This window comes from Panthera leo, chromosome D1 (assembly GCF_018350215.1).
Source record: "Panthera leo isolate Ple1 chromosome D1, P.leo_Ple1_pat1.1, whole genome shotgun sequence".
NCBI classification, from domain to species: Eukaryota; Metazoa; Chordata; class Mammalia; order Carnivora; family Felidae; genus Panthera; species Panthera leo.
In genome coordinates, this window is record NC_056688.1 from 23,404,297 (window position 1) to 23,423,900 (window position 19,604).

Below are 19,604 nucleotides of genomic sequence, written 5' to 3' on the forward strand. Positions count from 1 at the left end.
CAGCCTCAGGGCCAGGGCGCTAAACTGGAGGCCAGCCAAACAGGGGTGAGGGGAGAGCGGTTTAGCCCCAAGCCAAGTCAGAGAAGAGGGAGCTGTGGCCTCACCACAGTAACGGTTCCGGACTCTTCAGCAGACTTCACGTGTCTATAAATAGCAAAGCGATAATAAGAACAATTTCCTGGATGGAAATAAGACCTGGGGTAGGGTGGAGGGAGGGGGGGAGGGGGGAAAGAGGTGGGTATTGTTCTTCCTCATCCCCTTTCCTTTACTTTTACCCTTGTGCTAACAAGAACATTTACATTAAGTTTGACTCTGCCGGGAACCTCTCCAATTGATCTGCTCTCTGCCTGGTGGAAAGGAACAGGGCTGCCGGGGTGCTGGCGGGAGGGGAGCGGGGAGGCCTGAGCTCCTAATTAGGCCCTCTGACTGCTTCCCTTCCTCCCAGTACCCAGGGTGCTCCTGTGCCTCAGAATGATGATTAATGACATATTTACTGTGTCCGGGCATGTGCTTTTCTGGGAACTAAAAATTCTGGTTCAAGTTGTTTGTTCCAGCTAATTAGAGAAAAGGGAGCCGTGTTCATTAACCAAGGGGAGGGCGAGAGGAAGGCAGGGCCGGGAAGTTGGCGCCCTTGGGAGAGGCTCTGAGCATCTCACCCTGAGCTCCAGCTCCTTGGGATCCAGACCCTGGGCAGAGGAGCGCCAGTGTGCAGGCAATGGAATAGGGTGCTCCTGGGGAGGGCCAGGCTGGTGGGCCGACCTGCAGGTGTAAAGCCGAGCCCCGTCTGGCCCGGTGGCCTGTCTGCTCTGCAGGCAGTGCTTGGCCTCAGTCCCAATTCTCAACCTAGTTTTCCTTCCTTCCTCCTGTCTTCCTTATCTTCTCTCCTCTTCTTTCTCTTTTCTCTCTTCTTTTCCTACATTTCCCTCTCACAGATCTCCCCACTCTCCCCTTTTCTCACATGCAAATGAAGCCTTTGGATTTTGTGGCCTTGAAGGTACAGGCCAGGTGGAACATTCTATCATTTGCTGGTTCTTGTCACAGCCTGCTTCCCCTCCCCTCCAGGCTCCTTCTCCCTGTCTTCCCTTCACTGAACTTGACTCTGGGGACACACATTGGGCCCCAGCCTCCCAGCTCCTGCTCCAGAAACTTTCATTAAGATGCAGATCAGCTCAGGGAGTGTAAGTGGATGATTAATGGCAAGTCACTTTGTTTCTGGGGCCACCACCTCTAAGACCTGGGGCAGCCCTCCCTCCAGCTTGGTGGGCAGAAGTGTGCTGCTAACCCCCAACCTCAGAGTCACTCAGCCTGGCTCATGGGACCCTGATGGCAGCTCCCGAGGCTCTACCGGGACCCAGCCCACCCATGTATGTAGATATGGAGCAGAGGCAGGTGCACAGGAGTGTCAGAGCAGAAACCTTCATGGGTGGGCTTCCACTCCTCTGTGTCCATTGGCCTCCATCCACTAGGGACTTCCAAGGAACTTTCGAGACTGTCCCAGCAGTTGTGTGAAGCGCCGCTTACCCTGCCTGCCCCTTGCAGCTTTCTGTGTACCCAGCCCCATTGCGCCATCCCTGAGGGCAGGCACTTGGCATTCAACTGGCAGTGACCTGGAGGTGGGGCTGGGGGGACAGAGCGCTTCCTGTGTGCAGTCGTCCAGCAGTGGCCGCTCTGCTCTTTCCAAAGCCCCCAGGGCCTCAGCTGGGCAGTGGAGAGCCGGGCTGCACCCCAAGAGATGGGAGGCCTGGTGATGTCTGGGTGGGAACCACAGGTGGGGAGGGGTGGATGTTCGAGATTTGGAGGGAATGCAGGGGGTGGGTGCCCCATCCCTGGTGCTAAATCTGGGAAGCTCATTGATATGCAAACAGACTGGAAAGCCCTTGAGTGAGGCCTGATTGCCTGGCAACAAGGCCTCCTCTCTTCTCCCTTCCTCACTCACCTCCCCCACCAGCCGTGTCCTTTTTTTTTTTTTTTTTTTTAAATCTACTCTCTGCTTTCCCCTTTTTATAGTTGCCTGGGGGATCCATTAGGGCCTGTGGTCACATGGCTTGAATGAGGGCTGTAAGGAAAGGTGGAGAACCACAGTGCCATTTGCCCCAGACCCTGCATCCTCAGGGACCCCAGTCTTGTGCCCTGGTTGAGAATGGACGCCCTTCACAAAGGAGGCCCAGATGACAGGCAACTGCCACCCTGGGTAGAGACTCTAGGCCCTTAAGATAAACAGAGGGGGTGGAGGGCAGAGCTGGGGTGACTAGTGGGGAGAGAAGGCACAGTGGAGGGGACTCATGGAGGGAGCTGGGTCCCAGTGAGGGCCTTAAGGAGTGTTCTTCCAGGGTCCCTCTTAGCAGGGGCCCTAAGGAGGCTCCTGGTCCTGATGGTGGGTGGGTGGCCCCTGGGCAGGCAGCAGCCCAAAGCTGGAGGGAGCAGAGAGGTAGGGCTGGAGAATAAGGGGCTTCAAGGTAGATACATACATGACTCGAGGGTCCTAAGACCAAACAACCTTCCTTCCGGCTCCCCCTCCCCCATCAGGGTCAAGGCTGCGTCCTGCCACCTGGCAGTTGTTGGGGAGGTAACAGATGGAGCAAGAAGCTGGCTCTCCAGGAAGATTTGTCTCTGGGCTCAGCCCGGCTCGTCTTCCCCCCTTTTCCCTAACCTGTCGTGCCTCCCCTGGTTTGTGAATCTGCTGGCTTTCCAGATGAATGCCATGTGGCCTCCACTCTGGTACCAGGCCCAGAGAAGGCAGCCTGAGGCTGGACGTCCAGTCGGAGAGGACTTGGAGTGAAGCCTTGCCACCAGCTCCCATGCTGCCCCAGCCAGACACCTGCCAGAGTCCCAGGCATGCACCCAAGCGACCGGGCCAGGAGGGCTCTGGTGACAGCATGTTTAGGGAGGGAGAGGCACCGCAGCCTATGCTGGGGGGTGGGCGGTGGGCCAGAGGGTGCTTCTTTTTCCTGACTGACCTCCCAGGTCAAGGGGCCTGGCATCCTCAGTAGTGCTGCCCTCCATCCTACCAGCTCATCCTCCCCTGCTTCCCTGCTGGACAGCAGAAAGAAGGTTCCATGAAACCAGGACTGCTGTGTGACCTCTGAGGAGGGAGAAGTGGGGTGAGTGAGGCAGAGCTCTGAGGGGAGGGACTAACACGACCGACGCTCTGACTGTATGCCAGGTGCTTTCAATGCATAATTCCTTTTCCGTGTCTCAGCCATCCTCACGGGCGTCCATGGTTAATGTCATCTTGTTTTGGAGCTGGGGAAACTGAGGCAGAGAGATTAAATTACCATAATATGTGACAGAGCCCGACCGTGACGTGGGCATTCTCATCTAGGAAAGTGGACAGCAGGGCGAACCCCGGGGCCTGTGAGGATCAAGGAAGGGCCCAGGCAGGGTTCTCATTCAAGCCTCACAGGTATCCTTTGAGGCAGGTGCCATTCTGGGTCCCACTGTATAGATGGGGCTGCCGAGGCACGGCAAGGTTAGGCAGCCGGAAGGTGGTGGAGGCTGGATTCAAAGTGAGGCTGCCCAGCTCCCGGGCCCAGGGGCTGACCCACCACTATGTGACACATACCGAGGGCTTGAGAACTCAGGGCTGTCAGGGCTGTCCCCGGGGGGTCTTTTCTGTGGACTCTGGACACAGCTTGGCTGTGTGTGCTCTTGTGTGCTCTCTCAATCTCTCTCTCTGTCCCTGTCTGTTTCAGCTGCTCATGGCCCTGGCCCCTCATGCATAGCTTGTCTGGGGCTGCTCTGCCTTCCGGACGTCGGCAGTGCCTGTGTTAATGGTCCTTGCAATCCCGGAAGAAGCGGGGAGGCAGAGGGGTGGGGCCTGATAGCCCATAGAGCTGGTTCCATGTGAACACTGCTGGATCATCCCCCCTCTCCGTGAGCTCCAAGTTGTAGGTTTATACCTTGTCAGAGCCGGCAGGCACCTGTTATGGACGGGTTTGTCCCCCTGTCCAGAATTCATATGGAGAAGCCCTGACCCCCAATGTGACTACATGAGACTATGGGGACTTTAAGGAGGTAACAGAGGTTAAATGAAGTCATAAGGGTGGGGCCCTGATCCAAGAGGACTGGTGTCCTTATAAGGAGAGGAAGAGACACCAGAGATCTGCCTCTCTCTGCACACACAGAGGAAAGGCCATGTGAAGACACAGAGAGAACGTGCTGTCTTCCAGGAAGAGAGAAGTCACCAGAGCTGGCACCTTGATCTTGGATTTCCAGCCTCCAGACCTGTGAGAAACAAATGCCTATTGTTTAAGCCACTGGTCTGTGGTATTTTGCTATGCGGCCCAAGCCTACTAACACAGAGGGTCTGATCCAACCCCTTTGTTTTATGGGAGAGGAAACTGATGCCCAAGGAATGACTCTCCTGAGGTTCACAGAGCAGGGTCTGGAATCCTGGCCCCTCGCTGCCTGGTGCTGTCACACGGGCCATAGGCCTGCGGGAGTGTGAACAGGGTTGGGTGGGACAGAGGGTGAGCGAGCCTCCCTGCTCTGGTCAGCTGTAGCATGGTTCCAGACTCTCAGCGGGGCCGAATCCACATCATGAGGGCAACATGCTGGGGGCAAGGGCGGCCCCTGGACAGGTTCAGCACGGTGACTCTGACCTTTCTCTTTACCATGGGGGCGTGTCCTCTGCAGGAAGTAAACCTTGGCAGGGGCCAGGCTGGCCCAACTTCAGAGAGGGAATGGACAGATGCCCAGGTAGGAAGGAACACCCCTTACCTTCCTTTTCATCCTTATGTGGGTGATATACTCCCTGTGCTGTATTTTTGTATTTCATAACACGACAGAGTGGCTCCAGCCCAGGACATGGGTGAGGGATTTATTTCTCAATGGGCAGCTTCCCCCTGGGTGGACTTATGCCCAAGGGAAGGCATTTGTCCTGGGTTCTGGCACCAGGTTCCGCGTGAGGCCTTGATGGGGTGGTCAGCTTTGGATAGGAAGGACACACCCTCAGAGAAGCATCAGTCCTGCCTCATACCCTCCACTGATGGTGAAAGCCTTGCTTCTATTTTCTTTTTAAAAGAAAATTTTTTTAATGTTTATTTATGTTTGAGAGAGAGAGACGGAGCTTGAGCGGGGCAGGGGCAGAGAGAGAGGGAGACACAGAATCCGAAGCAGGCTCCAGGCTCCGAGCTGTCAGCACAGAGCCCCATGTGGGGCTCGAATTCACAAACCTCGAGATCATGACCTGAGCCGAAGTCGGACGCTTAACTGACTGGGCCACCCAGGCACCCCCTTGCTTATCTTTTCAAGACCCAGGGAGTGGAGCTGGTGGTTGGGTGGGAGTGGGGAACAGGTCGTATGCATCTCCCCACTTTCTGAGGCCAGGGAGAGCCACAGGGAAAGGAGAGACCTCTAGTTTCAGAGCCAGGGCGTGTTGGCTGGCCCCGGGGCCTGACACAACCTCTCAGCAGCTGCCCATCTGTCTGAGGCAGTACTGAGAGGAACACAGGAAGGAGTGAAGCCCCGGGCACCATGAGACTGTCCTTCCAGCCACTCACCAACTGAGAAGGGCAGTCACTTCTCTTGTCAGGCCTCGGTTTTCTACCTGCGGATCAAGGGAACTGGACCGGCCCTCCTCTACAGTCCTGTTCATCTTTAAAGGCTCTGTGGTATATAAATGCAGTCTAGGACGCTATTTACAATTTTCCTTGACTGGAGTTTGGTGGAAGCTGCTTTAACATGTCCCTGGGATTTTATTTTTATTCAGGTAGGGGTGAGGCCGGCAGCTCAGGAGATGACTGCCATGAAGAAGGTAGTTTGTTCCTCACAGTTTCGCTTGCGGCTCCACGGAGGGCGGAAGGGTTGGTCAGGAGACAGAGGGAGCGAGGGGAAAATACGGTGCAAGTCTTTATTGTAGTTTTGTGGGAAAGAACGGACAAGGCAGCGTGGGCATATGAAAGAGTTTAGGATTGGGTGGTCTGAACAATTTCCACAGGCTCTAGGCCCTAGGAGTGATCTTTAGTTACCCAGGACCCAGCCCTGAGGATTTAGGGTAGGAGGATTCACACCTGGGACTGCCAGCCTGATAAAGGACGAGGTGTGGGTATGGATGCGGGATTGTTAGGTTGGCCCAGCAAAGGCCTGTTCTCAGCACCTTGGTTGCTGTCTCCAGGAATTAGCTAACCCTGGGAGTGAAAGTCCCTCCTCATCTGCAAGGCTTTGAGATGTCAAAGCATCAAAAAATATAGACAATAAAAAAACCTAACTAATACAGGGGTGAGTTCAGGGCATTTCCAGTTCATGGTACCTCATGTGAATGACAGAAAGGCACCCCTGCAGGTAGGCAGAGCAGGGTGCAGGGCAAGGTAAGGGAGTATGGGCTGGATTCCAGCCTTCCCTGGCCCCTGAGTCAGGTGCATCTGGGGCCGGGGAGAACTTAACAGCCTTACCCAGTAGCCCTGGAAAGGTGGCCAGATTTCGCAAATAAAAATACAGGACACTCAGTTAAATCTGAATTGCAGACACACAATGAATAATTGTTTTAGATTAGTATGGTGCATAATGATGCCCCATGTGATATTTGGGATATACTTATACTGAAATTCAAATGGAACTGCGTGTCCTGTATTTTATCTGGCAACCCTAGGCCCTGGCCACTTCTGCCCCTGAGTCTCCTCCTCCGACCATACTCTATTCGTAGGGTCTTGGCCGAGCCCAGTAATTACCCCAGGAAAGAAGAGAAGGCAGAGTTACACAGTCGGGGAAACAGAAAAGGTCAGATAAATAGAAACACAGCACGAGAGGGAAAAAGTGATACAGAGCGCGAGAGAAAAAGAAAGACACAGAGAGGTAGCAAAGAATGAGAGACAAAAAGCACACACAGAGGGAGCAAGAGGGATAGAGTTGGGGAGTGGTGGCTCTCCCCACGCAGCCCCGCCCCACGCTCACGAGGCCCCGCCCCATCCTCACGCGGCCCCGCCCCATCCACACGAAGCCCCGCCCTTCCTCCTGCCCCCAGGCCTCACCTTGGAGTAGGTGGCCCCATTGATGACCTCTCCCTTCCGCAACCAGATGATGGAGGCCGCAGGCTTGGCGTTGTCTGCGTGGCAGGTGAGGTTGAGTGGGTCCCCCGCCCTCAGGCTGATCACAGGGCCCCCCAGGATGACCGGGTCATCGGGCGGCACTGCGGGGAGAGGAGCAGAGAGGTCAGGCTGAGGGCACCCTTGGCCTCCGGCAGGGCTGGCAGGCTCTGGGCTGGGCGGATTTTATGGAGCCGCCGACAAACAATAATTATCATACTTTAATAAAATGTATAATCCCCTTGTATTCTAACAATAATAGCAACAACAGCAGTAATCTCTGACATATGCACTGCATGTTTATTTGCAATGTTCATGCCATCATCTCATCCGAAGCTCACGACGCGCCTGTGAGGGGACAGGGCAGGCATCATTAGCCTCGTTTCACAGATCGGGAAGCAAAGCGCCGCTGCCTAGATACTATCTGTACTTTTTTTCTTTTTAACTTCTCTCTCTCTTAAACAAAGCACTGGCACATCTGTTGTCTGATTTAATCCTTACAATAGTCTTGCAAAGTAAACATTATTATTATCCCAATTACACGGATCCGGAAATCGAGGCCCAGCAGGATTAAATGACTTGCTCAAGGTCGCTCGGGGAATGAGCAGTATCAGCGCCAGAGCCAGGGATGCCACCCAGGTCCTCTGACACCTGCAGCTCCCAGCCAGCCCCTTCCCTTGCAGGGGGGCAGGTGACAGGTGAGGGGACTCCTCGGAAGGCTGAGTCAGTGTTTCAGACGGCTGTGTCACCCCTGGCATCTCCTGAGTGCCGGATTCTTCCAGAGTGGCTCCAACGGCCTCATCCCAGAGTCGGGGATCTCTGCTGCCCACTTCTCCCGCTGCAGTTCATCACAGGGTGGCCAGAGACTTGTGGCTCTCGAGATGGGAGTGCCGCAGGGGCAGGACATCCACGGCAGGGGCTGAGGCTCCCACCCTGCCCCGCTCAGGGCCCAGTGCCTGGTGGCATAAACTCCATAAACATTTGCCAAGTCCCTTGGAGTCACCCCCTGTGATCCCCATGGTGACCATGGGATGTAGGATGGGCAGTTATGATGATAGATGACCATCACTTGGAGAGGAGGCCCAGAGAAGTTAAGTGACTGGCCTCAGGTTACAGAGCCTCTTCTTATGTTCGTGCTTATGGACGCAGGGAGGGTCTCAGGCCTCTGCAGCTTCCTGACTCTCCTCCCTGGACAAACCACAGAAGGGGAAGGTCTCCCTGGAGACCACCTGATGAATCTCTGGTCTTCCTCCCCCAGGGAATGGCTGGGTGGGTCAGTGCCGGAGGCCTGGGGAGGGCTGAACCGCGTGTTTGCTCGGTGAACGAATGAAGAGGAGACTGGGTGATGAGATGGGGTCCCAGCACAAAAGACCTTCTTTGCCCAGTTGCCAGGGAAAGTCTATCCTTCCACCCAGGTCCTGTATAAGTTTCTGCACTATGGGCTCAGAGAAGACAGACGCAGCAGAGCCAGAGAGCAGGGCCGGGCCAGTTCTGACCTAGCAGGCTGTGCTGTCCAGCCTTTGCCCCTCAGGGCACAGTTCCCACAACCTGCCTGGCTTCCCTCCCCTGCCTGGGGCCTCCCCCCATCTGCCACTCTCCTGGTGCATGCAGGCTCCTCAGGAAAACTCCAGGTAAACACCCAAAGCTGCACACCTTCCACTAGTGGCCCTGCCCTGTTCCTTCCTGGCCTCGGAGGAGGCGCGGTTCATTACTATAGCCCAGTGTGTGCCAACCCCCAAGTTTCCATTTTCTGAGGAAAAACAAACCATCAGGGCTTACAAGACGCTATCATCAGCCCCAGAACTCCACCCGAGATCCTGGCCCAGGGAGGAAGTTGGCCTCATCCAACCCGGCCTGGCCTCCCCAGGGGGCTTGGGGCTTAGGCAGATGTTGGCTGTGGGCTGGATGATGACAACCCCCCACCCCCTGCCCACCCCAAACTCCCTCATCAGTGCCAGAGGCCTCCTTGGTGCTGGGGTGGCTAGAGAGCAAAAGGGAGGCTGATGGGGGCTTTCCACAAATGGGGGGTGGGTGTGACAGTTGCCGATGAGGGGAATTTTGTCTCTATGCAACGGGCTGGGCGGGAGGGCTGGGCTGGGGCTTTCTTCTGTGGTGGCAGCTATCTCTCCATTAGGTGCCCAAGATGGAGTGCTCTGGCTGAGCTTGGGGAGAGCCAGGGGAGATGGAAAGAACCACTGGAAGCTCTGGGAATAGAAGAAACACCTGGCCATCCTTGTCTCTGTGAGTTCCCCAGTGAAGAGCCAACTGGTGTGGTCTTGTGGCGAGTGCCCTAAATCAGAGGGTAAATTGGGGAAGCTTGTCCCTCCTGGTGGCTTTATTTCACCAGATACAACATATGAAAGGACAACAGGAGATCTGGAAAGTTCTCTGTGGCGCTGACATTTCTTGGGTCCAAGGCAGTGGTTCTCAACCTTGGTTGCATATTATAATCTTCCGGGGGCGGTTTTAAAAAATCCTGTTGGCAGTCCCGATCTCTGGAGGTGGACCCTAAGCACCAGGAGTTTTTACAACTCCCCGGATGATTCTGGTGCGTGACCAAGTTTGAGAACTCACGGTCTCTGGGCCTTTGCTCAGGTGCACAGCACATTGTGATCACAGCACGGTGCCTGAGGAGGGCTTTCTTGAAACCAAATACAGTGAGGGGCCAGGCTTCCTTCTTGCCGCCTAGTGCTGTGTTCTGGAATATTGGATTAGAGGGCGTGCAGAGGAGGGGAGGGGGGAGGAGGACTCTGTTTTGTGAGTACCCAGGCGCGCACACACACACACACACACATGCACACTCACACACACGCACACACACACACCCCCAGCCGCAGAATGGGTCCTGATTATATCTTCCCAAATAAGTGGTTATCATGCGGTTATTCATGTAGCTATGCATTATTGATTGGCCTTCGCCTCGCTGCACACCAGATGGGGTAGGAGGGGGTGCGGATGGGGCTGGGGTGTGGGGGTGGGAGTGGGTGAGGAGGGAGGATGTTTGGGGGCCACGAGGCTGAATAGAAATCAACAGTCGTTCTTGGCAGCTGTTGCTTCGATGGAAGGGGGCGACTCATTACGTCTCCATTCAGGCCCGGGTCCTGGAGCTGGGACTGGGGCCCAGGCGGAGGGGTGGGGGGGGGGGGGAAGGCGCCAGCCGCCCAAGCCTGGAGATGCATTATTCATACCTCGCCCTCACAGGATTGGTTATTATCCTGAACCACTATAGAGTTTGGTCTCCTAATTTTTAATCACAGGGAAGGTGGAAGCGTTAGCCTTTTGTGATTAATCCGGAGATAAAAATAGTTGACTGTTTTGGTGTTATGCTGGTTGTCAGTCAAGAAGAAACGCGTTAACTGTTGGGTGACTGAGGCCCGAGGAAGGCCCGAGTGCACCCCAAGCAGAGCCGGTCCCCAGAGCTGGATGTTGGCCCGAGGAGGGGCACAACCCTGCCTCAGGGGCTGGCTCCTGGGCGCTGCTTGTGGAAGGAACGGATCATGCCAATTCCAGCCTTACCACTGTAGGGCTGCTTGGCCCACGCACTTTGCTCTCCTAGCATCCAGGATTGGGGCAGACGGCTGGGGGTGGGGGGGTGGTCTCCCCTCTTGCTCTGCCCTGCAAACTGTGCCACACATGTGGGTGGGCAACATGGGGCACCCGTGTCTCTCGCTGCGCGGAGGGGGCCCTTGAGGACTTTTCTCGGAGCTCTGCTGCGAAGGACAAGGGGGCTTGTGTGGCAAGGTGTTGCAAGGAGACACGGCTGAGTTCCGCCATGACAGAGGAGGAAACTGAGGTCAGAGAGCACAAGTGCTGCCCAAAGTTATCGGTGAATGAGGGCAAAGAAGCATGGACTTGGGCTTGGGAAGTGCCTCTTGGCCCCACCAGCGAGGTGAAGCTTTGATCCGTTTTACATACCTGAGGCTCTTTATACCGTCTTAGGGAACAAGAGATTCTGTGCCTAAAAGCCACAGCTAAAAGCTGAGGAAGCACCAGCCAGCCCCACAACTAACTCTAAGAAGGGATCCTGCGATCAGAAGGCCTTGAGCTTCTGGACTAGAGCATAGGCTCCGGGTGACCATCTGGCTGTTCTTCCCACAGGCCACAAGCTGGACAGAGGGCAAAGTGGAGCTGGGGTCAGAGGGTTTCTGCCCTGTTCTGGAAGTGCTCACTGCCCCTGCCCAGTGACTATACAGCATGAAGCTCATTTGGCTCATTGGTCTTGGTTTGCTCAGTTGGCCAACCTTACCAGAACTGGCTGGGAAGATGCCCTTGGTGCCAGGGGTTTCCTCCCAAATCCAGTTGGTCAACTAAGTAGGCCCCTGACCACGCTTCTGGGATTCCTCAGAGGCTCCGTCAGCCCAGATGGGGCCTGTCAGCCGACAGAGGCCGGCAGCAGGGACACAGAGGGTTATTCTGCCCAGTGGTTGCTGGAGAAGGAAGAGTGGGAGGTCAGCCAGGCCACCTTCCTGCCCCCAACGGCATGGCAGAGCACCTCGCAGACGCTAAGCTAAGGAGGGCAGCTCTGGGTCTCGTTCAACTCACACACAGTGCATTCTCCACAAGCGTTCTATTAAAAACATGAATCCGGTTGGGTCCCTGCTCAGTTTCAAACCTGCCAGTGGCTCATACTTTACCTAGAACATAGTTTGAACTCGTCTCTGTTGCCTACAAGCACCTGCACCTTCAGCCCTGGGCTGCATCTGCGACTGACTTCCTTCCACCACCCCCTCACCCACTCTACCCTGCCCACCGCCTTCCTGTTTGCCGAACAAGCCAAGCTCACCCCTGGCCCAGGCCTTGCCCTTGCTCTTCTCTGGAATCTCTTTTCTGTATCCTTGTCTTGCTGGCTTCTTCCTGTCAGTGAGGACACAGCTTAAATGTCATCTCCTCAGCGGGGCCTGGCCACCCTGTACAATAGCCCCTCCGTTATTCTCTGTTAGATCCCCCCACTTTATTTTCCTTATCGCCAGGTTCGTTTATTATCTGTCTTCCCGTATTACAAAGGAGGCTTCCTGACACCAAAGAAAGACCTTATCTGTCCTGGTCATTGCAGTAGTTCCGTGTCTGGATCAGTGCCTGGCATATAGTAGGAGCTCAAGAATTTGTTGAGTTAATAAACTGAAGATTGCTGGGTGGGAGGTCTGTCATGGGCATTGACTTTTGGGGTCAACACTTTTTACACTCTGTGTGTGTGTGCGTGTGTGTGTGTGTGTGTGTGTGTGTGTGGTGGGGTAGAGTTGGGGACGGTGGATGAGTGAGTGTTGGGGGGGTGGGTAGCAAAAAGGGGGAGCCTGCTAGCCCTCCCTGGGACAGCAGTGCAGAAACTCTATGCTGTGACGCTGGGGGACTAGCTGCTTCCTGTCATTTCTGGAGAGGGCAGCGTGGGCTGGAATGGCTTGGGGGTGGGAGCGGGGGTGGTTCTCAGCCTGTTTCGAGGTAGCACCATGCTTTCTGGTGGAGGAGGGACACCAGCTCAATTTGGATCATAGGCTGGGGAGAAGGCTGTGGGCTAAGCATGGTGACAGATTAGAGACACTTGGCTGAGAGCAGGATGAGGTTTGCTGCTGACACTGCTCTTCTTTGTTTTTAGGCATTGGTGTTCAGCCCCAAGGGACCTGGATGGGCTTCAGCCCCAAGGGAACTAAGCGTGGGCTTAGTTCATGCTGGGAGTGCCAGAGCTGACCCCACGGAGGGAGAATCCCCGGGCCCATCTCTTGTCTCTAGCTTCAGGCCTGTAGGCCAACCAGCGTTCAGCATTATTCCCTTCTACCTTCTGCCCTTTATCCTTCCCTTTTGTTCATTCAGCCTCTTCCATGTCACAATCTAAGATGGTTGAGTAATACCAGACACAGCCTGCCCTCTTGACGTTGATGGGGAGACCTTTGTTACTCAAAGCGTGCGCCCAGGATGGTCCCGTAGCTGCTGCTTCACCTGGGAGCTTGTTTAGAAATGCAGATGTTTGGGCTCTACCTCAGGAACTCTGGAATCACAACCAGCATTGAAAAAAGACCCCAGGGGTGCCTGGGCGGCTCAGTCGGTTGAGCGTCCGACTTCAGCTCAGGTCATGATCTCACGGTCCGTGGGTTCGAGCCCCGTGTCGGGCTCTGTGCTGACGGCTCGGAGCCTGGAGCCTGCTTAGGATTCTGTGTCTCCCTCTCCCTGTGTGCCCCTCCCCTGCTCATGCTCTGTCTGTCTCTGTCTCTCAAAATGAGTAAACATTAAAAAAAAAAAAAAAAAAAAAAAAAACCCAGATAGTTTGTATGTACTTCAGTGTTTGAGGAGCACTGCCCTGGAGGGCCCCTAGAATAATTACAAACTGATGAGAGTGCTTTGAAGCAAGAGCTCATTGGACAATGAGAGCACATAGGGGGGCGTTCTCTCTTTGTTAGTGCCCTACTCCCTCCAAGACTTCCTGGCACTTAAGTCAGAGAGAGGGTATACGCTGCTTGCTGGATCCTGGGTTTGAAGTCACAGCCCAGCGTGAGCATGTTTCAAAACAATTTCCTCTGCCCAGGGCATCTCTTGAACTTGGAATGCTAGAGTTCTCATTCCCTGTCTTCTCCTGGGTCACTGTGACCCAGCCTTCAAGGCGTAGCTAAGGGATTTCCCAGTCCCTGAGGTCTTTCTGGAATCTTTGGCCAGGGCTGGGCCAAATGACTTTTGTCTGTGATCCCAAAGGATCCTGGGCATTCTTCTATCTCGGTAGCTAACCTAGTCTATGGACGTGATCTGCAGGTGTTTGTCTCTCCCCTAGACTGCAACCTCGTTCATCCTGGATCCCCTCCACCCGGCATAGCGTCCGACTCTCAGGATACCCCATATATGTTTGCTGAGCTGGACCTGGCTTGAGTCCATTACTTTACAAGCTGTATGATTGTGGGCAAGTTACATAATCTGACAACCCTCACCCTCTTAACGGAAAAGTGGGGTAATAAAGATACCTGCAGGATTATTATGAGGATTACTTTTATGATAGGAAGACTTCAGAGACAGCTGTATAAAGGCTTATGCAAATACTGGTTATTATGTCCAATATTTTAAGAATAATATCTAGTTTGGGTGCTATGTGAAAGACACTGTGCCAAGGGCCCTCTTGTTTTATCCTCATTATCCTTGCAAATAGGTACTAACTGGGATCTCCATAGTGTCCAGGAGGATACACGCTCAGAGAGGGCAAATCACCTGGCTAAGATAACACAGCAGATCAGCGGTACGGTTGGAATTTAGATCCAGGTTTGTTTGACCCTGTAATATTTTCTGCTAGAGTCACAGCCACCCACAGACCTGCCCGTAAAGCTGTGGAAGCCCTTCCCAGGCCTTCCCACCAACCCTCCTGCCCTCATCACGATCACTCATGATCGCATATCCCCACGCAGATGCCCGACAGGCTCTGCCTATGCCTGTGAGCTCCCCTCCACAACCCGACTTCAGAGGGCTCTAGGAAGCATACGCCTGGCTTGCAGCTGGTGCTTGAGAGATGTTGACTAAGGGAGTGGATGAGTGATTTTTGCTGTTCGGATCCGCCCACTGCTCGCTTTTGTCATTCTGCCCTGTTGTCAGGTTCTGGGCCATGGGTAACCCCAGCCTCCGGTTTCCTCCCTCCTGTGGATGCGCCACCTAATGGCCAAAGTACAGAACCACAGATCGTCAAGACAGGACAGGGAATGTGCCTGTGTTTGCAGAACTGCTTCTCAGGGCGGGTTCAACATTCACTAGGAAAATTTGGATTGAGCACCCACTATGTGCCAGGCCTGGTTTGAAGCTCTGGGGATGCAGAGCTCCTGCCCTAGCGGGGTTTACATTCTACTGGGAGAGACAGACAACAAACGAATAAACACACAGTGCAATGTTGGGTTGATATAATACAATGCTATTAAGTACTAAGAAGAAAATAAGATCAGGTAGGGAATAACTAGATTCTGAGTTGGCTCCAGGATTCTCTTCTGGTCTTCTCCTGTCCTTCCTGGATGTGACTTTCTGTCTTCTTCCCACCCTTAACTGTTGGTCTTGCCCACGGTTTGCCCTTGCCTGGCCCGTGTCATTCTACACACGGTCTATGGAGAAGCACATTGCTTTCCTGAAGACTCAGCCAACATCTGTGTGCAGATAAATCCCAAACACGCATATTCCCTGTTTTGGGGAATGGCACCATCACTGAATTAGCAAAGCCACAAATCTGCGAATCTTTCTGGATTGTACTGTCCTTCATCCTGTATTGCTAACCGTCCTGGATAATTCTTTGAAATACCTTTCAAATTTGTTTCTTCCTGTCCATTCTGGACAGTCTTCCTGGCTAGGCCCTCAGCATTTCTTGCTTAGATTATAATACCTAACCCCCTCTCCCCCAGCTGCACACTGTCCCAGAGTGATCTTTACAAATGTCTGGTTATCCATCCATTCCCTTACCATTTGCCGAATATCTAGCATTCCTTTGTTTAAAATCATTCAAAGGTTCCCCCTCTGCCATCTGGATAAAGTCTGAACTTTTAGGCTCCTTCCAACCTCTCCATCCTCATTTTCACCCCTTTTAAACTCAAATTCCTTTTTTTGGATAAGAATGATCTGCAATTCTTGGAATAAGTCACTCTTCCCCAATTGTCCCTCTCCCTTTGTTGGGCTAACTTGAAGGTCAAGCAGTGTGGGTTCAAATCCTGGGTCCTTTATTTATTAAAAAAATTTTTAACGTTTATTTGTATTTGAGAGACAGAGAGAGACAAAGAATGAGCAGGGGAGGGACAGAGAGAGAGAGGGAGACACAGAATCTGAAGCAGGCTCTGGGCTCTGAGCTGTCAGCACAGAGCCCGACGCAGAGCTCAAACTCACAACTGTGAGATTATGACCTGAGCTGAAGTTGGATGCTCAACTGACTGAGCCACCCAGGTGCCCCCTGAGTCCTTTACTTACTAGCTTGTGGTCATGGGCAAGTTGCTTGGCCTCTCTGTGCCTCAGTGTCCCTTTCTGTAGAGTTGGGAATATGACAAAACCAGGATTGCTGTGTAGTTGCCAGGATCAAGTGACCTCCAGTGTGGGAGTGCCCTTTGCCAGTGGTCCGACCTTGTACAGATGTGGCAATGTAATTGGTTCTCCAAGCAGAAGGGGCTCATTCCCTTGAAAGATGATGGGCAAGGTGCCTGGGGCTTAGAAGTCTGCTGCTCTGTCTCTTTGGGAAAGTAGAGGTCGCTCTCCTTTTCTGCTGCCTTGTCCTCAGCAGGCATTGGGTGAAGACCCGGATGCCCACCCCCATGGGGTAACCCCATGCTGCTCTGCCTGGCTTGGCTTCTCCTTCCTAAAGCACCCCCACATTCTGTGCCCATGAAGGTGAAGCCATTACTGCTAGTTGGCTACAAAGGTGTGTATGAGCCCAGCTGACTCTATGTGGAGGAGAGATGGGCCATCTCAGCTGAGCTCAGCCACATTGCAGACTCACTAAATCCTGGAGTTGGGGGGGGGTGTTGTTACACAGCAGAAGCTAACTGATATACTTAGTAGTAACCTACCATCCGGTTTGTTCCTGCAAGACTGTCCGAATCTCTGTGCTCTTGTAGTAATCTCAGAACTGGGCCTTCATCACTCTCTCCACTCCGCTCCTTTTCACCTCTGTTTACAGCCAGGTAACTCTTCTGGAAGCCCAGTCTCTACTACTCACAATGTCCACTGGCTCCCCAACGCTCCAGGATCAAAACCAGTTCCTCAGCATGGAACATATTCAAGGTTCTCTACAGTTAGGCCTTGTCTCTCCAGCTCTTTCTCTCATGCTTTAGCTGGACTCATTGTTTACCCCTCTGCAGGGACAGCCTGCCCTTTTAGAATGACATGCTTTTGTTTGTGAAGTTGTCTCTTCCGGAAATGTCCTTACTCTGAGTCTCAACTGGCTGGAATCCCAGCCTCTCTCCAGTCAGCTCAAAGCCTACCTTTGCCTTGTTAACTCTTGGTCATTCTTTAAGTCTCAGGTTATTGTCACATCCTCTAAGAAGTCCCCTCTTGATCTTAGTCCCTGCCTCTCACTGTGGGCTGTCGGCTGCCCCGACAGCTGTGAGGTTCTTGAGGCCCAGTCCTTGCCGGGTTCTTTTTCCCACCCCAGTGTTGAGTATCCGGCCCACAGTGAGAGCTTAGTCAATATTTGTTGACTGGTGCCTTGCCTGCCCCAGGGGTGTTGAAGCAAACTTTTCCTTCTTCCTTAACCCGGTGCTTGTACCTTTTACACTGGCGCTCACCACAACCTGCATTTATTTGTGGACCAGTTTCAGGTTCCCTACTGCTCCAGGGTAGGAGTCTTGATGCCTTTTGCATTTTCCCCACCACCTAGCACATTACCTTGGACACCGTCATGAGAAAACAATAAAAATAATGAGTAATCGTTATGTGGATTGATCTAGTTACCATACTTGCAGAATTTACAGGACTTCGAGAACTGTTCTCGTACTTTGAAGGTAATCATTCAATCCTTGCAACAGCCCCGTATAAGGCAGATACAGTCATGCATATTTGAGAAATGTGGAAACCGAGGCACTAGCTCATCTCAGAGGTCCCCTGACTCCGGTGACCTGCAAAGGTTCAGGATGTTGGGAGGCCCACCTCTCCCTTGGAGCTCCGGATGTGCAGGGGCTAAGACGGCAGGCAGAGCGCCTGGCTCGGCTCCTGGCTCCCAGCTTGTGGCTGCATGACTGGGGGCGAATCACTGAATTCTCTGTGCAAGATAATCTCTATGTCATAGATACGATAGTATCTGTTTCATTGGGCTGTTGTGCAGATTGAATGAGTTACTGCGAGTGCCTTGTTTCAGAGCTTGGCACCGTAGTAAGAACTCCGTACATGCTAGCTCTTGATATCACTGTGTGTTCAATAAGGAACTCCACGTGGAAACAGAGAGCAGAGTATTGTACGTGAAATAGCTTGTTTCAGTCCCTCGTTCTGCACTTGTTCCGTGCCCCCAACCTCAGCCTTCCTAGATGTCATGGTCAGCACCTTGCCTCTTAGCAAAATGAGGAGGAGGTTAGAGGCCAAAAGGCAGCACAGAGACAGAGATGGGATGGGCAGGGGACCCTCCAGGGAGGAGGGGGCCACGGTGGTGGGGTGGGGGCAGGGGAGGCAGAGGTTGGCAGATGCCACGTCAGACAGACAAAGTCACATGTTTCCCCCCCTCAAATTAGGAAGGGCGAGCCTTCTGTTTATTTCGAATTAAACCCTGAAAGAAGGTCTGAGCCATCTCATTAGCGAGGGGTTGTTTGCAAGAAGACGGATGATTCATTAATACTGAGCAGAAAAAGAAGCCACAGGATGTATGCAGAGCAGAGGGAGGGAAGACTGTGGTGGGGAGGAGGAGGGCAGCAGACGGCAGGCTCCACGCAAACAGAAGGGCGTATGCGTGCGTGCGTGTGTGTGTGTGTGTGCCCGTGTGCGTGCGTGTCCACGGGAGCACCTCGCACTGGTGGGTGATGTGTGACCAGTGAGTGGAAGCTGGGGAGTGTGGGAAGCTTGAAGTAGCCCCTGTGGCGGCCAGAGGGAGAAGTCACGAGGGAAAGGGCGTCCCGTGAGAGCAGCTGCAGAAGGAACAGTGTGCCGTGGGGGAGCATATTGGGACCGCGGGCACAGGCAGGGGCAGGAGGGGAAGGCAAGCCGAGGGCGTGGGTGTCCTCCTTGGGCCGCCTGGGATGGGGGCTGTCCTGCCAAGGAAGGGACCTGCTCCTTCCCCAGCTCAGCTGCTGTGCAGATGGCCACAGGGCAACGCGAGCGCGTTTCTCGACGTTGTTCACAGGAAACACTGGCACGAGGCTGCCTCTTGGTGTCCGTCAAAGCTCTCCAGCGAGTTCTGACCTTGACTTGATTTTGGAGCTCACCTTGTCAACACGGATGGGTCTGGGGAGAAACCTATCATGGTGGCACGGGCTGCTGTTTACAGATTTAAATCTCACGGCGGCCTCTTGCTGTGGGCCCTCGAGTCCTTATTGTACAGATGGGGAAACGGAGGCATCGACGCCCATGCACTTGCGGCAAGTTACACAACTCACAAGTGGGGGAGCCAGGAATCCGGCTCGGGCCCCTGTGAGGCCGGCGGCCCACTCCTAACCTCAGTGCTGTGTGGCTGCTTACGTACGAGAAATCGTCTCTGTGCCCTCGGTTGCTTTCACAGCTTCAAGGCAGCCATCCTGCCCCAGCAAAAGGCTGGTGGGACTCAGGTCCCATAAATAGAAAGCTGAACCGATATGGTTGGTTGTGCTACGGGTTCCCATCTGGCAAGTCAGCCTCCTCAAGTTGCTGTGTGGCTTTCGCTAGGGAGGGAAATGCAGCCAGGAGGAAACCTTCCCTACCCGTACCAGGAGCCTCAGAAGGAATTACAGACATAGAGGGGCGCAGGAGAAAGGGTCACCTCATTAAGGGATTTGCAAAACCAACATAAGAAATTCCAATAATTGGCTTTTAAAACGAGGGCTTCGGAAGGCTGCTTTTGCATTATGAAAATGTGCCTATGTTCCCTGTCACCGTTGGCTGGAGCGGCGAGGGGGAGGCGGCGGGGGGAGGGAGGGGGTGGGAAGAGGAGAGGCGAAGTGACAGGGACAGAGAAGTCCAGGGAGGGGGACAAAT

General features: G+C 53.9%; 1 protein-coding gene and 1 long non-coding RNA gene across 4 annotated transcripts in view; one reads left to right on the forward strand and one right to left on the reverse strand.

The window, feature by feature from the left end:
* KIRREL3 (kirre like nephrin family adhesion molecule 3) overlaps window positions 1-19,604 on the reverse strand; it is a 547,667-nt gene that overhangs the window by 35,045 nt on the left and 493,018 nt on the right. For all 3 annotated transcript variants that reach the window (XM_042906397.1, XM_042906396.1, XM_042906398.1), the window contains exon 5: window positions 6,969-7,126. In XM_042906397.1, coding sequence (XP_042762331.1) covers window positions 6,969-7,126 — 158 coding nt within the window. The remainder of the gene's footprint in view (window positions 1-6,968; window positions 7,127-19,604) is intronic.
* Window positions 9,159-12,869, forward strand: LOC122200682. Its single transcript, XR_006193894.1, has 2 exons — window positions 9,159-9,263; window positions 12,613-12,869. It is a non-coding gene; the product is annotated as an uncharacterized LOC122200682 (long non-coding RNA).